Raw genomic sequence first — 23889 nt, 5'->3', positions numbered from 1 at the left:
TGTATCCTGTACAATCAGCAGAATTTGTTTAATTTGGCATTTTCGGTGTATTGTACTGTTCAATGTTGCAGGTTCCTCCTCAGCTCCTTGAATTCAGCTGATGGTAAGAAATATCAACAGCCACAAATATTTGCAGAATTGCAGCAGGTGAAATCAACCAGCACTTAACCTGCAATGACCATTCCTTTAATACTGAATTGGGTTCCTTAATTTTGCTGGTTCTGTCTTCAGCTGTGGAACATTGAGAGATCCTTATTGGCAAGCAGAGATCTAAGCTGGCAGAATTTCTGGAAAATCAGAGTTGTCTCTGACACTTTGACTGTCTAGGCTGCATTATTGCAGCTAACGTTCCCACTCTGCATGTGAACACTCACCTTAGCCATCACATTTCATGCACAGTGTGTACATTGTGCAAGAGCACCTAAAAAATGTTTATCTCTTTTCTGTATCTTCATAATAGAAAAGGAACATGGTATAGGTAACCTACTGACTTAGAAACTAGTTGGCAGGCTGGAAGCAAAATGCAGTCCTCAATGGGTCTTTATCAGATACTAATGGGGAAACCACAATGTTCACTGCTGGGACCCATCTTTTTACAATGTGTTGATGATCTAGATAAAGGAAATATACATAATATCTCCAGATGTACAGAAGACACTGAGTGGAGGGCAATGAAAGCTGTGAGGAAGATTCTAGGAGGTATGACAGATGCTGTATAATGTGACATTAGCCACTTGAGTGGCAAAAATAAGGAGGCTGATTATTATTTGAATAGTGAGAAATTGGGAAAAGGAGAAGTACATTGAGACCTGGGTGTCATGGTGCATCAGTCACTGAAGGATAGAATGCAGGCAGTGCAGGTGTTGAAGAAAGCAAACTTCATATTGGCTTTTATTGCAAGAGGTTTTGAATACAGAAGCAAGGAGTTTGTGTTGAAGTTGTACGTGTACCGCCGATTTCTTCGGGACTCTAATTATTTAAATCAAAAACACAGCCCAGGAGATCGTTTTGGAAGAGTTTATTGACAAGGTTAACCTTGGAGAGTCCACAACAGAGACTCTGCCTGTATCAGGCAGAGAACAAGCTTTTATAACCCGAAACAAACAAGTCTTCAATCAATTGCTACAGAATATGTACTCCCTCTCACACAGTATGGTTACAAGACCGGTTGAAAAGCAGGAAACAGATAAGGACACATCCTTATCACATTCCAACAGCTTCGTGTGAGTTACTCCCTCACCCACTTCTGTCTTGGCATCTACTTGATTAAAGTCATGTTTCCTTCTACAGCCTGGCCTTAGTGAGGCCACACATTGGATACTGTGTGCAGTTTTGACCAAATCTAAGGAAAAACATTTGCCATGGGGGGGAGGGGGGGAGTGCAGTGGAGGTTCACCCTACTAATTCCTGGAATGACAGGACTGTCTTACGAAGAAAGACTGGATAGACACTGGTTATACTCATTGGAAATTAGAAGAATGGGAGGAGATCACTTTCTGATATCATCTGACAGGGCTAAAATGCTTGGATGCAGGAAGAATGTTCCTGATGGTGTGGAATTCAGAATAAGGATTACAGTCTCTGGGTAAGGGGTAAACCATTTGTGACTGAGGTGAGGAGAAATATTTTTTACTCAGTTGTAAACTTGTGGAAATCCCTTCAACATAAAGTTGTTGAGGCCAGTTCATTGGATATATTCAAAACTGAGTTGGATGTGGCCCTTTTGGCTAAAGGGATTAAGGGGTATGGAGAGAAAGCGAGGAGAATACTGAAGTTGTGGGACCAGCCATGATTTTGTTGAATGGAGTAGGCTCGAAGAGCTGAATAGCCTTCTGCCACTGTTTTCTGTGATAATAAATTTCACTTTTTGTGTGTACTACAGCCAGTGAAGATGTTTACAATTACTGTGACGCTGAATGGAAAGACTTTACTAAAAAATGTCAACATTTTCAACAAGGTGTCTGAGATCAAATGCATCATCCAGGAAAAATGGAACATTGCAGCTCCACAACAACAGCTGGAATTCAATTGCAGGCCTCTGACTGATAGCTTCACCTTGTTGAATTCCAGAATTTTCTCTGATTCGAGCATTCGTCTACTCGTGGTGAACAAAATAGAGATATTTGTCGATTCAAATAATCGTATATTGACAATTCAGGTTTCACCCACTGACAAGGTTTCCAGTTTAAAAGATAAAATTAAATCCCTGGAGCAACTTACATCCAAGCAGTTCTACTTAACCTTTGAGTCAAGGCCACTTGAAGATGACCGTTCACTGCAATATTATGGTATCAGGCAACATTCTACCATTAGAGTCAACCTACGTTTGCGAGGTGGCATTGAAATTCATAAATCACAAATAGTCTGAAAATAAATAAAGTCTTTAATATACAGGAGGTAATTATTAGCTTAAAATCTAGGTTGAATCAGAATTCTCTAACTGATGGCAGGTTGGAGCTGGAATGCTTTCTTTTGAAAAGGACATTTTCTGCTGGAACATGATCTGACCACTTGTTCTCCAGATTAGCTGATATGACTAATATCTGCTCATTACACTGGGGTGGGTGATTTATGGCTCTTGTGCGATTGGTGCACATTCTTTGTACCCCTCAGACTTCAACTAACAGATGTGGTCACCTCTCCACTTGGCAGTTTAAACTCTGGCTTGCCTTAGCAATCTCCACAACTCAACTTGTGAATGCTCATGTAAAATTCAAAAACAATATAGACATTTGTGGTTATTTTTGAATTTTTGGCAGGGAAAGTATCTGTACTTAATCATTGTACTTTGCTTGTGGGAATAACAGCAGATGCAGCCTCTGTTTCGCTGACAGGAAAAGCAGCTCTGATCAAATTTAACTCGATGCTCATCATTTTCACTGTATTTTGTACTTTCTGCCATATTTAGCAATTAAATAAAGCTGTTTTTAATGTTTAAAAGATTATTTAGTTTGGATCAAATAAAGATGATTTGAACAAATTAATGTATGACTGAGACCAAATTATTTGCCTCCTAATTCCTGCTTCAACATTGCAGTAATTGTTTCTTCTTTGGCTTGGCTTCGCGGATGAAGATTTATGGAGGGGTAATGTCCACGTCAGCTGCAGGCTTGTTTGTGGCTGACAAGTCCGATGCGGGTCAGGCAGGCACGGTTGCAGCGGTTGCAAGGGAAAATTGGTTGGTTGGGGTTGGGTGTTGGGTTTTTCCTCTTCTGTCAGTGAGGTGGGCTCTGCAGTCTTCTTCAAAGGAGGTTGCTGCCCGCCGAACTGTGAGGCGCCAAGATGCATGGTTGGAGGCGATATCAGCCCACTGGCGGTGGTCAATGTGGCAGGCACCAGGAGATTTCTTTAAGCAGTCCTTGTACCTCTTCTTTGGTGCACCTCTGTCTCGGTGGCCAGTGGAGAGCTCGCCATAGAACACTATCTTGGGAAGGCGATGGTCTGGAGTAATTGTAGTAGTGTGGTTTCAGACAAGTCACTTCGGCTCATCCACTTGCAGAATGAGAAGCAAAAGTGAATCAGTGAGATTTTGTATATTGAAATGATAATCACCCAACATTTCCTGTATGATCGCAGAGTCTGTGCTGTGAATATTGCTCTCAGCTAATAATTTGTTTGATTTTTAGATGTGCAAATGATTTTGTCATTAATTCTGCAGTCAATTTCTGTTCTGCAAGATGTGATGTCTCTATCCATGTGTGTGCCTGGAGGGAGTGCACCAAAGATTTTGCAGAATGATTTCAGGACACCAGATTTACGTTATGAGGTGAGATTGTACAACCTCTGTTGAATTCCATCGAATTTAACAGGATTAGGGAGAATACAATGTGGTCACATATGATCTGAAAGTTAAAGACCTCTCTCAGGATTAAATATAGGAAACATTTCTGAATTGATGATAATAAAAAAAAAAACTTGGAACTCTCTTCTGTTTATGACAGTTGAGACTAATTTAATTGTTGATTTTAATAGAGAGATTGATGGATATTTGAAAATGTAGTATTAGTGGTCAAGGGGAAAGAGGTCAACAGCTGGAGAAAATAGGACAAACCCTGGAAAGATTGGGAGTTGTGCTCCCTCTCAATGCTAGTGAAGGACCTAGTTATTAGTGAAGGTAAACTCAGCATACCACAGTTTATTCCAGTAAAAATTTAATGAGAGACACTGGAGAAGGTTCTGATGATCGGGAGCCTGGAGATCAACCCCCAACACCCGGATGTCAAGGAACGCTTCGAGATCTGGAAGCATGTGAATGAGGCGCTCATCCTAACACAGGCTGAGGTGATCAACACCAACCAGAAATGGCTCATGGAGCTCTGCACCAAGCTGGGCCCACGAGCTTTCCAGGCCATCAAGGACTGCATGAACTATGAACCTGCGATGACTGTCCTGGAGGGCAGTCCTTTTTTGTAGCCCAGAGCAGCGCAGTAGCTTCCCAGAGCAAAGGAGAGTGGGATGTGTAGCACAGGAGTGGCTGCCTGACAGCCCCGTCACCCCGCTCCTTTCCTCCTCCATTCCCCTCCCTCTCTCTTCGATTTCCAAGTTCCTCTTGCCCCATCTCCCCCCTATCACCTCCACACCGATCCCACTGCCCTGCTCCATCCCAACAGCCCTGCCAGCTGACAGCCCTGTCAATAGCGGGGTGGCGCGAGGTAGGAGGCCAAGGGAGCAATGTGGCGTGAAGGAGCGGGGTGGAGTGAGTGAGCACAGCCTGACAGCTCCACCAGCCTTTCTGTGACAGCGCAGAGGGGTGATGGGGCTGTCAGCATGATGTCAAGCAGCTTACCTTCCTGTTTGGAGCTGCTTTCGGCAACGATCCTTTTATGCAGGAGGTGGAGCAACTTCACTACCATCCCTGGCAGAGGGAACCTGGATCATGTTGGACCCGCCAATCCACCTTTGGACCTTTTATGCAGGTAAGTGGAGCATCTTAAAGGCAAAGGAAACCTGTCTTTTCCCTAATGTTTCAGATTGCTTCACTGTACACAGAGTTGCTTCTCCATCAAATTACACATCACCGCTTGGGTGTTTCCAATAGGAACAATATCCTCATAGAGTATTAAAGGCAAATTGATCTGAAACCCTAAGATATCATACTCGAAAGATTATAGTGGAATAGATTATAGTGGATAATCTACACCCCAGTCTCCAAATCCCTCTTCCAAATAATGGCTATTGTTCTCCTACAAAGATCAGCATTTATTGTTGGTCCGGCTGTACATTTTTATTCATGATTCACAATTGATGTGAGTCTCATTTTTAATTTTACTTTAAGTTTTTTCATAGGTTTTTGATAACCAGAAGTAATAGGGCATAAAGGGGAGGGGTCAGGCAATCAGGACAGAGGGAATAGTTTGCAATGATTACATTGTATGGTGGAAAAGCTTTGAGGAACTAAAAAAAAATTGTTCCTATGCTCAAACACGAACATGCTGATTTTCATCTGCCACATAATTCAACATTTTCTCTCCACTGACACAGCCTGATCTAAAGGTAGCACCTGCCAATATTTCATAGCATTTACCTTTATTTGTATCTTTCTCTCTTATCCATGCCTTCATTAACTGCTCATCTCCACTACAACCATGGCCTCACCCTATTAGTATTCCCTTTGCCCCCCTGCTACTTAAAATTAATTTGTTTTCATAAATAAAAAGGTATGATTGGTATTTTAGAGCTGAGATCTTGCATCAGGAGAGATACAAGGGCCTCGATCAAACCACTGACAGATGCTTGCTGACCTGTTGAGTTCTTACAACAGTTTTTTTTTGGTCCAGATTCCACCATTTGCTTCCCCTCATGTCTCCTTGCTTAAAGCTTTGAACTGAAATATTTATCATTCCCTACCTAAATGTCTCATGAAATGCTCAAATTATGCATGTTTATCAACATTTTCCCTTTGTAAGGGATGAATCAATAATCCACCAGTGTCCAAACTGACACCTCTCCACTTATTCAGAGCAAGGAAATCTGAAAACTGGCAGATGATGCAAATTTGACACAAGAACACCAACAGTTTCTATGGCAGGAGAAACCAGAACCTGGCACTTCTTCCTCACTTACTGCATGATCTGCTGATAGCTTGCAGTATTTTTCTGTGTGTCATCTTGACCTTTACATTGTTACTTGCAACGTCAGACTTGGAAATCAAAACTCCACCCGATCTCGGGAACTGGTTCAGACTAAACATTTCCTCTTTGGACTCTCGCTCATCCCTGAATCAACGGCGGGAGGTTGGACGGACATATTCCAATGATTTTTTTTGTTGATTGGCGAAATCCGACTTTTTGCAGAGGGACTGGCGGAATTCCCAGAGTAATTCTGGCGCTGACCGAGTCGGGGCTGAGGTCTGGCCTTTCAGGGTGGTGGCTCTCGCCTCTCCACGCTTCAGGTCAAGGTTCTTGCACCCTCGAAGTATCCCACTGGCAGAACAACACCCCAAACACTCATAGGGGCATTGAAAGAACTCATTAACTATCCATCCCACACTTAATTTCAAACTTTTTTTTTTAACCGGGGATGATTGTTTCACATTCAAACAAGCCTTCACTAGGGTGGGGAGTGTCATGATAATGAATATGCATGAGATGTATGCAGATAGAGGTTGAGGTATTAACCTGACCGGAAGTAAAAAAGGCATGCGAGTGTTGAATGCAGGCGCGAAATGGTGGAATAATGGAAGCAGAGAAATAAAGACACACTGATGTTCAACAGGTAAATCATGTGTTGATGGTGTTATCAATTTCACATTTCGGGCCACAAATGTGACATTGGCGACAAGGATAAACATTTTGGATTTTGAATCTGTGGCTTTGAGCTGGAACGTTTCATCATGGCAGTCATTGGAGCTGAATTTCTAGCACTTCGCGGTGTTCCTCATTTTGACCCGACAGGCAATGTAAGCATAAAGTGGAAGGCATAGCTTGAAGAGTTCGAAGCTTATGCCGACAGTTGTGGCCTATTTCTCGATGGGAGTACGCCGGAGCAGAAAGTGCAGCGGAGGGCGTTACTTCTCTTCACCGCAGGACCTGCAGTTCGGGAAACTTTTAAGATGCTTTCGAATACTGGAAGGAGGAATACCAGAAAGCTGTAGATGCATTGAATGCACACTATGTAGTGACACACCAAATGCCACATTTCAACGCCATTTGTTTCGCAAAACAGGAAGATGGGGAAACGGTTGCCCAGTAGGTGACGAGATTGCGACAACTGGCTTTTGGATGCAATGACGTGGCAGCTGATCAAGTCGTGCAGCACTGCAGATCAGACAAACTCAGAAGGCGATTGCTGGAAAAAGGGGGTGCGTTGAAACTTACCAATGCTTTAGCAATTGCTGCTGCATTAGAGGCTGTTGAGGGGCAATTTCATACCATGAAACTGAAAGACAACTCAAGCCAGCCCAGTAAAGACAAAGTTGATCAACAAGTAAATAGGCTCTCGCATAGCCATAGCCAGCCAAGAAATATGCCGACACGTGACTTGGCGTGTTACAGATGTGGAGAGAGAGGTCATTTTGGAAAAGAGCCATGCTGCCCAGCAAAAGGCAAAGTTTGTAGAAAGTGTGGAGGTAAAGACAACTTTGCAAAGAAATGCAAAAGCAAGTCAAATGCAAACCAGAATGGGAAGAGTACAGCTTCTAAGGGCAAAGCTTGGGGGAAAGGAAAGTCTCCTGGAAAGAAAGGCAATTATTGACAGAGAAAGCAAGCCACTATTCGCCATATAGAAGGTGACCCAGAAAGTGACGATGATGACGACAACCAGGATGGGCAGAAATACTATCAGTTTACATTGAATGATGACCATCATGAGAAAGTCCCAGTGATAATTGGTGGTGTGACAGTTCCCGTCATTGTAGACTCAGGCAGTGACAGTAATGTAATTGACCGACACTGATGGGAGAAATTGAAAACAAAAGATCATTTGTACGTCAAAGAAGTGTTCAAAGAAACTGTATCCATACACAGCAACCAAGCCATTGCAGACCATTGGATGTTTCACTGCGACTGTTGAAGCTGGTGACAAGCACACCGAAGCAGCATTTGTTGTCATAGACGAGAAGGGAGAACCATTGCTGAGTAGACGCACAGCGCAAGATCATATTGGAGCTCGTGTCAATTCAGTTCAGTCATTCAAGGCTATGAAGCAAGAATTCCCCGCAGTTTTCCAGGGAGTAGGAAAGCTGAAAAGTCGACAACTAAAGCTAGCAGTGGACAAAACGGTCAAACCCAAGGCGCAACCAGTGCGCAGAACCCCATTTGGACTTCGTGGGAAAGTCGAGGCCAAAATCAAAGAGTTGATTGAGCAAGACATTATTGAACCTGTAGAACATTCAACGCAATGGGTCAGCCCAGTATTGATTGTGCCCAAACCAAATGGTGACATGAGACTGTGTGTTGATATGAGGATGGCCAATGAAGCTATAATTCGAGAATGACACCCGATACCAACAGTAGAAGAAGTACTCCAGGAGTTAACAACCAGTCAGGTGTTCTCAAAAATTGATTTAAAATGGGGCTATCATCAACTAGAGCTGGACCCAGAATCCAGGGACGTGACAACATTTGTGACTCACTGTGGATTGTACCTGTACAAGAGGCTATCGTTCGGCATCAATGCAGCTCCTGAGATCTACCAGTACGAAATCCATCGAGTGATTCAAGGCATTCCTGGAGTCATCAACATTTCTGATGACATCATAGTCCATGCGGCTACACAGGAAGAGCATGACAGATGGTTGAGGATTGTGCTATCCAGACTACAGGGGGCAGGCCTTACTGTGAATGGAGACAAGTGCCAGTTCGGTGTCTCAGAGATGGACTTCATGGGACACAGGCTTACACAGGAAGGACTGAACCCAGCTGATGCCAAGGATAAAGCTGTTGCCGATGCACGTGAACCCCAGAATGCAACGGAGATGAGTTTCTTGGGATTGGTCAATTATTGCACAAAGTTCATCCCTAACTTTTCTACACTGGCAGAACCACTGAGGAAACTAACCAGAAAAGGAGTACCATTCCATTTTGGCCCTGAGCAGAAGGAAGCATTCACAGCTCTGAAACAAAGTCTGATGAATGCTGATACTCGTGGGTATTATGATCCGGCTGCACCAACCAAAGTCATAGCGGATGTTAGCCCTGTTGGTTTAGGAGCCGTGTTGGTCCAGACGCATGATGAGGAACCAAGAATCATTGCCTATGCCAGCAGATCTTTGACAGACGTTGAAAGGAGATATTCTCAGAAAGAGAAAGAAGCACTCGGACTTGTATGGGCCTGCGAGAGATTCCATGCATATTTGTATGGCATTGAATTTGAACTCATCACAGTCCATAAACCATTGGAGGTGATCTACACCGCCAGGTCCAAACCATGTGCCAGGATAGAACGATGGGTGCTCAGACTCCAACAGTACAAGTACAGAGTAGTCCACATTGCTGGGAAAGCGAAAGTTGCTGATCCGTTGTCCAGATTGTTGAAAGATGGATGCCCACAATCCAAGTCAGAACTGGAGACAGAAGCAGAGAGTTTTGTACACTTCATAGCTATCCAGTCGACACCGGGAGTTGTGACAACGAGGGAAGTCGAGAGAGAGTCCGAACATGACCCAGAACTCATGGAAGTTAGAGAATGTCTCCAAAGTGGACAATGGGACAAGTGCACTCACAAGGCATATGTTCCCATTAGAGATGAACTTTGTTGCATCGGGCAGTGTGTGTTGAGGGGTTGTAGATTGGTGATACCACAGAGGTTGAGACCGAAGATCGTATCATTAGCTCATGAAGGACACTTAGGTATTGTTGGTACCAAGCAAAACCTCAGGAGTAAAGTATGGTAGCCTGGTTGTGATAAAGACGCGGAGAAATTCATCAAAACCTGCCATGGGTGTCAACTCACAAGTAGGAGTAATCCCCCAGAGCCGATCCGGAGTACACAACTCCCGACAGGACCGTGGATCAATGTAGCTGTTGATTTTCTCGGACCTTTACCAACTGGCGAGTCAATCATGGTAGTGGTGGACTACTACAGCAGATACTATGAGAACTCTGTGATGAGGTCAACGACCACTGAAAAAAATGATACAAGCGTTGGCAGAGATCTTCGCGAGACATGGATTGCCTGTTACGCTATACTCTGACAATGGTCCACAGTTCATCTCAGAGACATTTGCTGAATATATGAGGACCACAGGCATCCACCATCACAAAGTAACTCCTAAATGGCCGCAAGCCAACGGAGAAGTAGAGAGATAAAATCAGTCCATCGAAAAACGACTACGGATCGCTCATGCAGAAGGATAGAACTGAAGAGAAGCATTGTTATCCTATATAGCTGTCTATCGGGCAATCCCTAATGCAACCACAGGAAAAAGTCCAGCAGAAGTACTCTTCGGGAGGAAATTCCGCACAGAAATGCCCAAACTGAAGGAAATCAGGGATGACCAGGAGATGAGGGACCACGATGCTGAAAAGAAGGGGGCAGGAAAGCTGGATGCAGACTCGAGACGTGGGGCCAGGTACTCAGACATCATGCCCGGAGATAATGTTCTTGTGAGGCAAGAGAGTGGTGGTAAGCTAGACACACCTTATTACCATCAACCTTACACTGTTGTATCCAGAAGCGGCAGTATGGTGACAGTCAGGTCTCCAGTTGGAGTCCTCTACAAAAGAAATGGGTCTGATGTCAAAAAGTACCAATCCAGAGCAGCACCGAGTGAAATGGTTGGAAATCCAGTACGAGTTGCTCAACCTGAGGGACCAGACGACGTTCCAAAGGTAGTTACCAGTTTTCCCGATGAAGTGGCCAGAGTACTAGCAACACCAGAGGCCGTAGCGAGCAGTTTTTCCGGTGCTAAGGGTGAGCAACCAAGTCGCGACAGTAGCATTGCAGGAAGGATAAGACGGGTCAGGAAACCACCTAAGCGATATGAAGATTTTGTGCCATTTTTCTAATCGTGCCCGCATTATCATGAAAGTGAAAATTTGTGATAGTTAGAATGAGTTTGAATGAAGAAAAAAAAGTGCATTGATTTGGTGGAAGTGCAGTAATGATACACGCCAAGGAAAAGTGGAAATGTGTGATGATTGTGGAAAAAAAAAGTTGCCCTTGTGAAAAATGCAGTGAATGTGTATATGTGGAGGTCAGGAAAGAAACTATCGCGAACTCTGAGAAAGAGTCCTTTGCGAAGTTGTGCTATGATTACCTGGATCATCGCTGTTTTGTTGTGTTTAGCATTATTAGAAAAAGAAAACTGTGCGCCCAATATTTATTTTATACTTGACATGGTTTGACTTTGGACCATCAGTAGCAATAACCAACAATCAGAAGTATTTTGATGCAGGAAGAGGAATGATAAGGGGAACATTTGGACAGTAATTTTGATAAATACATCATAAAGTACATGTATGAGTGCTGTAAGAATTGCATTTTTGATTTGGTCGACTATTTGGTATTAAATGAAAAAAAAGTATAATTTTAAACGTGTACATTTTGCATATGAGGTGACCATTGTATTAGTATAACTACAGGAGAAATGTTGAGCCATTAGATTACATTTGGTTATAACATGGTTACGTTACATTTTGTGAAGAGGGAATTTGATGTTGTTTTTGTTGGTTTGAAGGCAGAAAAATGCTATTGATAGTGTTAAAGTGTTTGCATTTAAGCAGAAAGAAACACAGCAATGTATTATGTTCGGTGATATTCATACAAGATATACACTTAGATTGAAAGGTTAAGACACAAAGATATAAAGTTTATTTCCGGTGAAAGGAGGGATGTCATGATAATGAATATGCATGAGATGTATGTAGATAGAGATTGAGGTATTAACCTGACCAGAAGTAAAAAGGGCATGCGAGCGTTGTATGCAGGTGCGAAATGGTGGAATAATGGAAGCAGAGAAATAAAGACATGCTGATGTTCAACAGGTAAATCATGTGTTGATGGTGTAATCAATTTCACATTTCGGGCCACAAATGTGACAGGGAGAGAACACACAGAAACTGCGGATTATGGAAATCCGGAGACAGAGACTCAGTGGGCCAGTCAACGTTTATCGAGAGCCTGAAGTGGGAAGGAAAGTGGGCTCATAAAAATGGGGAGGAAAGGGGCTGAAGCAAGGGGATGCTGGCAAAATGAACAAGAATTATTAGTTGCTCGAGATTCCAGCATCTGAAACGTTTGGGGTTTGAGCTGCGTGATGAATGAAATTGGGGACGGAGAGATGGATAGGCGAGGAAGGAAAAGGGGATGGGGCGGGAAAGTGTGAAGTTAGAACAGGAGCAAGTGAAGGACAGATGGAAAGAGTGGAACTGGATCGGGATTAGCCGTCGGATTTTAGACTTCCCAGGCAGAATATATGTTGTTCAGGTGGGAGGGCTAAGTTCATGCTCGGATGAGCTGAGAAGATGGTGAGTTGCGAAGTAAGGCATGCAAGTTAGCCAAAGGTGAGCAAGAGAGGGGCAAACACGATAGGGTGCAGTCGCTGTGTTTGTAGTAAAAATACTGAAATGCTGGAGAAACTCAGCTGGTCTTTTCAGCATCCATTTTACAAAGATGTATTCCCAATGTTTCGGGCCCGAGTCCTCCTTCAAGGAAAAACCAGAAAAGGTAGAAGCAGCATCTATCGGAAAGTTTCAGAATTCAAACAATGGGAGAGGAATCCAGACCAACAAAAGGTGCTAATTGGATGTGATAAGGGACGAGGTAGAATTCATGATGTCTGTGCAAAAGGAGGTAGGGAATGGAGAGAGGACGGGGAAGAAGGTGGTGTTGGGGGATTTTAACAAAAGCCAGAGGAGCCAATATTAATGCCATCTGGTTGGAGGGTGCCCAGTCAGAAAATGTCAGTCTGGCAGTACATGAGACCTTGGACAGACATGTCAGCAAGGGAATGGGACTGGTCACAAAATGAAGAAAATCTCAGGAGCTGGCAATCTCTGCTGTAGCTTATCAAACTGAAATATTAATTCCACTTTTTTCCTCTGCTGACTGCTTGATTTGATGGGCATTTTTCTGCCCCGAGGGTTTTTTTTCCCCCTTTGCCCAATAATAAAGCCATCATCCAGGTGATTTCATCCAGAGCGACCCTTGTCTCACACAATTACATGTAATCTCATACTCCAGTGCATTCCTGCCCACCCTCATTGTTCCTTAAAACTAGAGATGAGATAGAAGTGACTGCAGATGCTGGAATCTGGAGCAAAACAGAAAATGCTGGTAAAAGAATAAATTTTAAAAAAGGTTAATGAATTAGGTGAGAAAATACAGTAGTTGCCTTGTAACAATGTGGGAATGTAATTGCCTTCTAACATGGCCTTCCCTGTGCTGTAGTGAGATGGTAACTAACACCACAAATAATGTAAATACACCAAGAGTAAGGCCACCCTAACTTTTCCCAGCCATCTGCAGACAACACAAGAGAACTTGTGTAAAAACAAGTATTGCCAGATGTGTGAAACATGTAGGGTCTCATACAGACCCCTGCCCAAAGATGTATAAAAGTGAGGTGAACATTTTGTATGCTTTGTGTGGATCTCAGTGCAGAGAATGAGTTACTGAACTCTTTTTTTGTACCCCTCACTCCTGCTAGCGTTATCAAGGTTGAATAAAGAAACTGTTGTAAGTACGCTTACAAGTTTGTTTTATTACAGCACGGGCTGCCGTTCACACATGGACAGTGTACAACTCAAATGATTTGAACAATGAATTTTCCAGTTTCAGGTAACTACACTCCTATGTCCCTTTCCCCCTGCTACCAATCCACCTAGCTTCTCAGTCATTTTGTTCAACTTTTCCATTCCATTCTTCCCCACCTAATTTCAATACTTTCCCCCAATTGGCTCTTCACCCACATAGATCCATCTAGGTTCCTCTGCCTTGGCCTACCTTTCCTATCCCCTCCCCCATCTGGTTCTTTTTGTCCTTCATCATTCAGTGTATTCCCAGTCAATTAGAATCTTACAATTTACTATTCTTAATCATAATCCTTTATCTTTGGCCAGTTTTAGAAGAAGTGGATATCATTAGATACTGTGTTCTGCTTCCACCAACATTTTTGTTGGACATTCACTGTTCTAAAAGTGCTGAAAATAAATACTTTTAATTTCAAGTCAAATTTATTGTCATCTGATTGTACAAGTACAACCCAATGAAACAGCTTTCTCTGGTCCTCAGTCCAAAAACATGAAGACATAACACACACCCAGACAAACAGTACATATACAGGACAAGTATTGTATTTATAAAAATAAATAAATAAAGATATATATTGCTTTGTACAAATGAGAGTCTCAGATGGTTAGTGTGAGCAGTTCCTTTGGTCATTCAGCATTCTCATTGCCCATGGGAAGAAACTGTTCCTCAGTCTGGTGGTGCTGGCTCTGGTACTCCTGTATTTCTTCCCTGAAGGGAGCAGCTGAAAGATGCTGTATGCATGACGGAAAGATTTTGCGCACCCTCTTCAGACAACGGAGGTGGGGGGGGGGGGAGAAAGACTCCAGTGATCCTCTCTGCCACTCATGGATTGACCTCCAGTTCATTTTTCTGCAGCAACTGTAGCACACTGTGATACACAGAGCCAGAACACTCTGGATAGAGCTCATATAGAAGGTTGGCATAATGGTGATTGCTTCAGTCTTCTCAGGAAGTACAGCCACTGTTGCACCTTCCTGATAACTGAGGAAAATGTTGAGTGTCCACAATAGGTCACTAGTTAGGTGAACTCCAAGGAACTTGGTGCTATCCACTCTACTACAGAGTTGTTGATGTGTAGTGGTGGATGATCATTCCTGGTCCTCCTGAAGTCCACGATCATCTCCTTCGCCTTGTCCACGTTGAGACTCAGGTTGTTACTCTCACACCATTTCATGAGATTTTACACCCTTTCTCTGTAGTGTGACTCATTCTTATTACTGATAAGGCCAACTACTGTTGTGTCATCTACAAAACTGATGACACTGTTGGAGCTGAATCTGGTGATGTGAGTCATGGGTCAGTAGAGTGAACAGGAGTGGGCTGAGTACATAGCCCTGAGGTGCTCAGCGTGACGCTGCTCAATATTCTGCTACCGACTCGGACAGACTGTGGTCTTACTGTTAGGAAGTCCAGGATCCAGTTACAGAAAGGGGTGTTGACTCCCAGCGAGGACAACTTCTCCACCAGCCTCTGGTGAATGAACGTATTAAACATCGAGCTGAAATCAATGAACAGCAGCATTGCATATGAGGTGTTGTTCTCCAGGTGGGCCAGGATGGAGTAAAGCAACAATATACTTCACTCATTTTACTGAAACAGTTTTCCAAGATGGTGAGGCACCAAGTTGCAGTGGCTACTTTGGCTCCTCAGAACTGATTTCATATATATTAGTGAATGATGCTACCTGCTGGAAAATTTGTGTCCTTTCTATTTAATCTCATTAAAACTCTTCAATACACTTTACCAAGAATAGTTTCAACTTGTAAGTCATCATGAAGAGCTTCTTACCTTAGCAAACCTGTTTTTAATACTCTTCCTACATTCACAGTATCCTTGTAAATTAGTGTGTCTAGTGTGACCAACATTCAAATAAGGGTTAGCTTATTTGCTCATAAAAGGCAGAACTAATATGCCATAATTTATTTTTTATATGTCATAAATTGATTCAATTCTTCACATTAATATTTAAAATCTTGACCACTGATTTTTTTTCTTCACCAAACATACTCCTTTCTAAAACTTGACAATTTCATGCCCAATAGTTCCCCATTTAGAGGTAACTTCTTTATTAAAGGCACTTGGATGATGGAAATTCACACTTACAAAATTAATCAACTACTACTCAAAAATTTTAGATATGGAAAAATTTCGCTCTTACAGAAGTTAAATGAAAAAAATTTCTCACTTTTCTTGAAGCATGCAAAGATTATGATTTTTACAGTATGGAAATTCACAATACGGACTATTTTCTAGGAACATAATACTCATGTAAAGTGGGAGATTGGGGGCGGGGGTTGAAGGTTGCCTGTATGTAGAATAACAAAGTCGACAGAAGTATACGAGCATGACAACTAGTTTAAAATCTACCAAACCAAATGGTTTACTGCCTTTGAAAGAAATGGGGTGGAATAGTAGGAAACACTCATCAGGTGAAGCAGCATCTGCGGAAGGAGAAAAGGTTAACATTTCAGGTCTAAAACATTTTGTCAGATAAAGCATTACAGCATTTCTTGGTTTTGTTTCAGATTTGAAGCCATTTAAAATTTTCAAAGTTACATGTGTTCCTGATAAAGTCTGAAATTTTCAATAAAAAATATAAATTTCTGAGCCATCCATTAAACCACAAAGGAATACTTAAAGGGACAGCACAGTTAACGTAGTTTTCCACAGTGTAACAGCACTGGCAATTGGGACAGGTTCAAATCCCACACTGTAAGTAGTTTGTACATTCTCCCCATGTCTGCATGGGTTTTCCCCAGGGGCTTTGGTTTTCTCCCACTGTTCAAAACCAAATGGGGTTGCAGATCATTTGGGTGTACTTGGGTAGCAGGGGCTCATGTGCTGAATTGACCTGTTACAATGCTGTTATGTCTAAATTTTTTAAATAAAAAAAACATCTCTTTTATCTGAGTTTTATCCTCCAGAATGGAGGACCATCACCTTCCCAAGATCGTGTTATATGGCGAGCTCTCCACTGGCCACCGTGACAGAGGTGTATCAAGGAAGAGGTACAAGGACTGCCTAAAGAAATCTCTTGGTGCCTGCCAGTGGGCTGATATCGCCTCAAACCGTGCATCTTGGCGCCTCACAGTTCGGCGGGCAGCAACCTTCTTCGAAGAAGACCGCAGAGCCCACCTCACTGACAAAAGACAAAGGAGGAAAAACCCAACACCCAACCCCAACCAACCAATTTTCCCCTGCAACCGCTTCAACCGTGTCTGCCTGTCCCGCATTGGACTTGTCAGCCACAAACGAGCCTGCTACTGACGTGGACATTCTACCCCTCCATAAATCTTTGTCTGCGAAGCCAAGCCAAAGAAGAAAGACCCATCACCTTCCAGCCTCCATGTCACCATGTTCAGCTCTGCCACCTGGATTCATTTGTTCTTGATTTTTCTTTGGCTTATTTTCAATGATCTCCCACCAGCCTCTATATCAAAACATCCCCTTCCTCCACCTGGCTCCATTTGCAATTATTCCCCACATCGATTAGTTCCACCTATCAGCCCTCATCTCACCCCTCCCTCTCACATTTTCACATTTGGTATCTTCCCTTAACTGCTTCTTGCCTCCACAGATGCTAAATGACCCACTGAATTCCTCCAGCAGTTTGGTTCGTATGCCAAAGGCTGGTAGGTGATAGATGGAAACAAGAAGGAAAAAAATGCAGATGTAGGAGAGGGGAGAAGAGACAAGGTGGGGAGGTGATGGGCAGCTGAAAATAGGTGGGGGAATCTATTGTGTGCAGTTTTGGTCACCTAACTGCAGGAAAGATACAAATAAGACTGAAAGAGTGCAGAGAAGGTTTACAAAGATGTTGCTGGGACTTGAGAAGCTGAGGAATGGGAAAAGGTTGAATAGGTTTGGAGTTTATTCCCCGGAGTGCCAAAGATTTGATAGAGGTCTACAAAATTATGAAGGGTGTAGACAAGATTCAATGCAAGCAGACTTTTCCCACTGAGATTAGGTGATTCCAGAACCAGAGGACATGGATTAAGGGTGAAAGGTGAAATGTTTAAAGGAAACATTAGAGACAACTTCTTCACGCAGAGTATAGTGGGAGGAATTGCCAGCTGAAGTGGTCGAGGCCGGCTTAATTTCGACATTTAAGACAAAAGAAAAATTGGATAGGTACATGGATGGGGAGGGCTGTGGTCCAGGTGCAGGTCAGTTGGACCAGGCAGAATAATAATCTGGTGCCGACCAGATGGGCTGAAGGGCCTGGTTCTCTGCTGTCTTGTTTCTGGTTCGAAGTAACCAAGGTAGGGGAGGAATGGAAAAGAATGAATCCAGGATGAGATTGGGAAAAGAATATCAGAAAGTTACCGAATTTTTAAAAATCTAAAGCGAACTTGTTTTTTTTTGTGCCTTTTCCCCCTTCTGATTAAGGATCTTCAACCCGAGCTCTATTTCCTGTTCCAATACTGCTTGAGTTGCAGTATTTGGTCATCATTTAAAATGACCAAACAGAAAAATAGCATCAATACAGTCTAGGAGTCGGCCGTGTCCAAGCTGACACTCCCTCGCCTAGAGACTTCATTATTTGTTGCATCCTGTTGCAGGAATCGAAACTTTTTGCAAATGACGAGTCTATAAAAGAAACATGGGGCGATGTTGTTCTCTGTATTCGGCTCCGAACACTGGGCTCGATCGATGCAACGTGACGGTGACGTATTCACAGTTTGTATGATATTTTTTTCAAAAACACGATGTATATCTTTTGAATGAACTCAGCATTTCAAATATTTAGAGAGAAAGGGCGCTGACTGCATTGCTGGGAAGGACGAAAGGTGACGGGAAAGATTTTAACTTCTCTGCACCTCTGTTCATTCCGGAGTGAATTGTAGCCAATATGTTCTTGTCTAGGGTTTGACATCATTCCTTGGTGATGCCTGAATCTCAGAGCAGGAGCCGCTGCACCGGCCGGCGCAGAGCGAGTGGCGGCGGCGGCGGCGGCGTCCCGGTCTCTCGGGAAGACTGGTGGGTCCGGAATCCGGACACGTTCCCAGGAGCAGGGGCTCTCGCGGAGATGCAGACGCCGAACGAGAGCCTCAACCGGACGGGCAGCGCCACCCACCTTGCACCCAATGATGAGCTCGCTGAATTTTTTTTAAGTTGTAATTCTCCCATTATTACTGTCAAAAATACCACTGGGGTCGTCGACAAAGAAACATTCATTCCCTTGGAGAAGATCAGTTAGCTTTTAATGGGATGGGAAGGACCGCTCATAATGCATTTATGAGGTCTTCTTTATCGACACACTTTGCATCCACACAGTACTCCCCGACTTACGCCCGTCCGAACAGGCCATGGACATTTTTTAAAAAAGTATGCGGTTTATGAGCGCAAGCGCGCAGGAATCGAGCGAGCGGTGGCCAGCCCTGGGATGCGAACTGCCAAGATAAGTACACAATTCCGTCATAGGGTGTGGTGGTACAAGGGGCAACCTCGGCACCTGCAGGAGTGTACCGCCGGCCTACTGCAGGGGGCAACCTCGGCACCTGCAGGAGTGTACCGCCGGCCTACTGCAGGGGGCAACCTCGGCACCTGCGGGAGTGTACCGCCGGCCTACTGCAGGGGGCAACCTCGGCACCTGCGGGAGTGTACCGCCGGCCTACTGCAGGGGGCAACCTCGGCACCTGCGGGAGTGTACCGCCGGCCTACTGCAGGGGGCAACCTCGGCACCTGCGGGAGTGTACCGCCGGCCTACTGCAGGGGGCAACCTCGGCACCTGCGGGAGTGTACCGCCGGCCTACTGCAGGGGGCAACCTCGGCACCTGCGGGAGTGTACCGCCGGCCTACTGCAGGGGGCAACCTCGGCACCTGCGGGAGTGTACCGCCGGCCTACTGCAGGGGGCAACCTCGGCACCTGCAGGAGTGTACCGCCGGCCTACTGCAGGGGGCAACCTCGGCACCTGCAGGAGTGTACCGCCGGCCTACTGCAGGGGGCAACCTCGGCACCTGCAGGAGTGTACCGCCGGCCTACTGCAGGGGGCAACCTCGGCACCTGCAGGAGTGTACCGCCGGCCTACTGCAGGGGGCAACCTCGGCACCTGCAGGAGTGTACCGCCGGCCTACTGCAGGGGGCAACCTCGGCACCTGCAGGAGTGTACCGCCGGCCTACTGCAGGGGGCAACCTCGGCACCTGCGGGAGTGTACCGCCGGCCTACTGCAGGGGGCAACCTCGGCACCTGCGGGAGTGTACCGCCGGCCTACTGCAGGGGGCAACCTCGGCACCTGCGGGAGTGTACCGCCGGCCTACTGCAGGGGGCAACCTCGGCACCTGCGGGAGTGTACCGCCGGCCTACTGCAGGGGGCAACCTCGGCACCTGCGGGAGTGTACCGCCGGCCTACTGCAGGGGGCAACCTCGGCACCTGCGGGAGTGTACCGCCGGCCTACTGCAGGGGGCAACCTCGGCACCTGCGGGAGTGTACCGCCGGCCTACTGCAGGGGGCAACCTCGGCACCTGCGGGAGTGTACCGCCGGCCTACTGCAGGGGGCAACCTCGGCACCTGCGGGAGTGTACCGCCGGCCTACTGCAGGGGGCAACCTCGGCACCTGCGGGAGTGTACCGCCGGCCTACTGCAGGGGGCAACCTCGGCACCTGCGGGAGTGTACCGCCGGCCTACTGCAGGGGGCAACCTCGGCACCTGCGGGAGTGTACCGCCGGCCTACTGCAGGGGGCAACCTCGGCACCTGCGGGAGTGTACCGCCGGCCTACTGCAGGGGGCAACCTCGGCACCTGCGGGAGTGTACCGCCGGCCTACTGCAGGGGGCAACCTCGGCACCTGCGGGAGTGTACCGCCGGCCTACTGCAGGGGGCAACCTCGGCACCTGCGGGAGTGTACCGCCGGCCTACTGCAGGGGGCAACCTCGGCACCTGCGGGAGTGTACCGCCGGCCTACTGCAGGGGGCAACCTCGGCACCTGCGGGAGTGTACCGCCGGCCTACTGCAGGGGGCAACCTCGGCACCTGCGGGAGTGTACCGCCGGCCTACTGCAGGGGGCAACCTCGGCACCTGCGGGAGTGTACCGCCGGCCTACTGCAGGGGGCAACCTCGGCACCTGCGGGAGTGTACCGCCGGCCTACTGCAGGGGGCAACCTCGGCACCTGCGGGAGTGTACCGCCGGCCTACTGCAGGGGGCAACCTCGGCACCTGCGGGAGTGTACCGCCGGCCTACTGCAGGGGGCAACCTCGGCACCTGCGGGAGTGTACCGCCGGCCTACTGCAGGGGGCAACCTCGGCACCTGCGGGAGTGTACCGCCGGCCTACTGCAGGGGGCAACCTCGGCACCTGCGGGAGTGTACCGCCGGCCTACTGCAGGGGGCAACCTCGGCACCTGCGGGAGTGTACCGCCGGCCTACTGCAGGGGGCAACCTCGGCACCTGCGGGAGTGTACCGCCGGCCTACTGCAGGGGGCAACCTCGGCACCTGCGGGAGTGTACCGCCGGCCTACTGCAGGGGGCAACCTCGGCACCTGCGGGAGTGTACCGCCGGCCTACTGCAGGGGGCAACCTCGGCACCTGCGGGAGTGTACCGCCGGCCTACTGCAGGGGGCAACCTCGGCACCTGCGGGAGTGTACCGCCGGCCTACTGCAGGGGGCAACCTCGGCACCTGCGGGAGTGTACCGCCGGCCTACTGCAGGGGGCAACCTCGGCACCTGCGGGAGTGTACCGCCGGCCTACTGCAGGGGGCAACCTCGGCACCTGCGGGAGTGTACCGCCGGCCTACTGCAGGGGGCAACCTCGGCACCTGCGGGAGTGTACCGCCGGCCTACTGCAGGGGGCAACCTCGGCACCTGCGGGAGTGTACCGCCGGCCTACTGCAGGGGGCAACCTCGGCACCTGCGGGAGTGTACCGCCGGCCTACTGCAGGGGGCAACCTCGGCACCTGCGGGAGTGTACCGCCGGCCTACTGCAGGGGGCAACCTCGGCACCTGCGGGAGTGTACCGCCGGCCTACTGCAGGGGGCAACCTCGGCACCTGCGGGAGTGTACCGCCGGCCTACTGCAGGGGGCAACCTCGGCACCTGCGGGAGTGTACCGCCGGCCTACTGCAGGGGGCAACCTCGGCACCTGCGGGAGTGTACCGCCGGCCTACTGCAGGGGGCAACCTCGGCACCTGCGGGAGTGTACCGCCGGCCTACTGCAGGGGGCAACCTCGGCACCTGCGGGAGTGTACCGCCGGCCTACTGCAGGGGGCAACCTCGGCACCTGCGGGAGTGTACCGCCGGCCTACTGCAGGGGGCAACCTCGGCACCTGCGGGAGTGTACCGCCGGCCTACTGCAGGGGGCAACCTCGGCACCTGCGGGAGTGTACCGCCGGCCTACTGCAGGGGGCAACCTCGGCACCTGCGGGAGTGTACCGCCGGCCTACTGCAGGGGGCAACCTCGGCACCTGCGGGAGTGTACCGCCGGCCTACTGCAGGGGGCAACCTCGGCACCTGCGGGAGTGTACCGCCGGCCTACTGCAGGGGGCAACCTCGGCACCTGCGGGAGTGTACCGCCGGCCTACTGCAGGGGGCAACCTCGGCACCTGCGGGAGTGTACCGCCGGCCTACTGCAGGGGGCAACCTCGGCACCTGCGGGAGTGTACCGCCGGCCTACTGCAGGGGGCAACCTCGGCACCTGCGGGAGTGTACCGCCGGCCTACTGCAGGGGGCAACCTCGGCACCTGCGGGAGTGTACCGCCGGCCTACTGCAGGGGGCAACCTCGGCACCTGCGGGAGTGTACCGCCGGCCTACTGCAGGGGGCAACCTCGGCACCTGCGGGAGTGTACCGCCGGCCTACTGCAGGGGGCAACCTCGGCACCTGCGGGAGTGTACCGCCGGCCTACTGCAGGGGGCAACCTCGGCACCTGCGGGAGTGTACCGCCGGCCTACTGCAGGGGGCAACCTCGGCACCTGCGGGAGTGTACCGCCGGCCTACTGCAGGGGGCAACCTCGGCACCTGCGGGAGTGTACCGCCGGCCTACTGCAGGGGGCAACCTCGGCACCTGCGGGAGTGTACCGCCGGCCTACTGCAGGGGGCAACCTCGGCACCTGCGGGAGTGTACCGCCGGCCTACTGCAGGGGGCAACCTCGGCACCTGCGGGAGTGTACCGCCGGCCTACTGCAGGGGGCAACCTCGGCACCTGCGGGAGTGTACCGCCGGCCTACTGCAGGGGGCAACCTCGGCACCTGCGGGAGTGTACCGCCGGCCTACTGCAGGGGGCAACCTCGGCACCTGCGGGAGTGTACCGCCGGCCTACTGCAGGGGGCAACCTCGGCACCTGCGGGAGTGTACCGCCGGCCTACTGCAGGGGGCAACCTCGGCACCTGCGGGAGTGTACCGCCGGCCTACTGCAGGGGGCAACCTCGGCACCTGCGGGAGTGTACCGCCGGCCTACTGCAGGGGGCAACCTCGGCACCTGCGGGAGTGTACCGCCGGCCTACTGCAGGGGGCAACCTCGGCACCTGCGGGAGTGTACCGCCGGCCTACTGCAGGGGGCAACCTCGGCACCTGCGGGAGTGTACCGCCGGCCTACTGCAGGGGGCAACCTCGGCACCTGCGGGAGTGTACCGCCGGCCTACTGCAGGGGGCAACCTCGGCACCTGCGGGAGTGTACCGCCGGCCTACTGCAGGGGGCAACCTCGGCACCTGCGGGAGTGTACCGCCGGCCTACTGCAGGGGGCAACCTCGGCACCTGCGGGAGTGTACCGCCGGCCTACTGCAGGGGGCAACCTCGGCACCTGCGGGAGTGTACCGCCGGCCTACTGCAGGGGGCAACCTCGGCACCTGCGGGAGTGTACCGACCGGCCTACTGCAGGGGGCAACCTCGGCACCTGCGGGAGTGTACCGCCGGCCTACTGCAGGGGGCAACCTCGGCACCTGCGGGAGTGTACCGCCGGCCTACTGCAGGGGGCAACCTCGGCACCTGCGGGAGTGTACCGCCGGCCTACTGCAGGGGGCAACCTCGGCACCTGCGGGAGTGTACCGCCGGCCTACTGCAGGGGGCAACCTCGGCACCTGCGGGAGTGTACCGCCGGCCTACTGCAGGGGGCAACCTCGGCACCTGCGGGAGTGTACCGCCGGCCTACTGCAGGGGGCAACCTCGGCACCTGCGGGAGTGTACCGCGACCGGCCTACTGCAGGGGGCAACCTCGGCACCTGCGGGAGTGTAGCGCCGGCCTACTGCAGGGGGCAACCTCGGCAA

The 23889-nt window shown here is 48.9% G+C and overlaps 1 protein-coding gene across 1 annotated transcript in view; it reads left to right on the top strand.

The window, feature by feature from the left end:
• LOC138762390 (uncharacterized) overlaps positions 1–23889 on the top strand; it is a 63724-nt gene that overhangs the window by 10909 nt on the left and 28926 nt on the right. The window contains exons 7-24 of the mRNA XM_069936156.1: positions 1883–2362; positions 3659–3766; positions 4162–4386; positions 4544–4652; positions 4742–4916; positions 6029–6233; positions 6294–6414; positions 8811–8949; positions 9358–9588; positions 10613–10851; positions 11925–12033; positions 13160–13215; positions 13650–13719; positions 14407–14471; positions 14548–14684; positions 14918–14977; positions 17270–17324; positions 18583–18672. Coding sequence (XP_069792257.1) covers positions 1883–2362; positions 3659–3766; positions 4162–4386; positions 4544–4652; positions 4742–4916; positions 6029–6233; positions 6294–6414; positions 8811–8949; positions 9358–9588; positions 10613–10851; positions 11925–12033; positions 13160–13215; positions 13650–13719; positions 14407–14471; positions 14548–14684; positions 14918–14977; positions 17270–17324; positions 18583–18672 — 2674 coding nt within the window. The remainder of the gene's footprint in view (positions 1–1882; positions 2363–3658; positions 3767–4161; positions 4387–4543; positions 4653–4741; positions 4917–6028; positions 6234–6293; positions 6415–8810; positions 8950–9357; positions 9589–10612; positions 10852–11924; positions 12034–13159; positions 13216–13649; positions 13720–14406; positions 14472–14547; positions 14685–14917; positions 14978–17269; positions 17325–18582; positions 18673–23889) is intronic.

Source organism: Narcine bancroftii, chromosome 4, assembly GCF_036971445.1.
Source record: "Narcine bancroftii isolate sNarBan1 chromosome 4, sNarBan1.hap1, whole genome shotgun sequence".
NCBI lineage: Eukaryota > Metazoa > Chordata > Chondrichthyes > Torpediniformes > Narcinidae > Narcine > Narcine bancroftii.
This window is presented reverse-complemented; position numbering and strand designations above follow the sequence as displayed.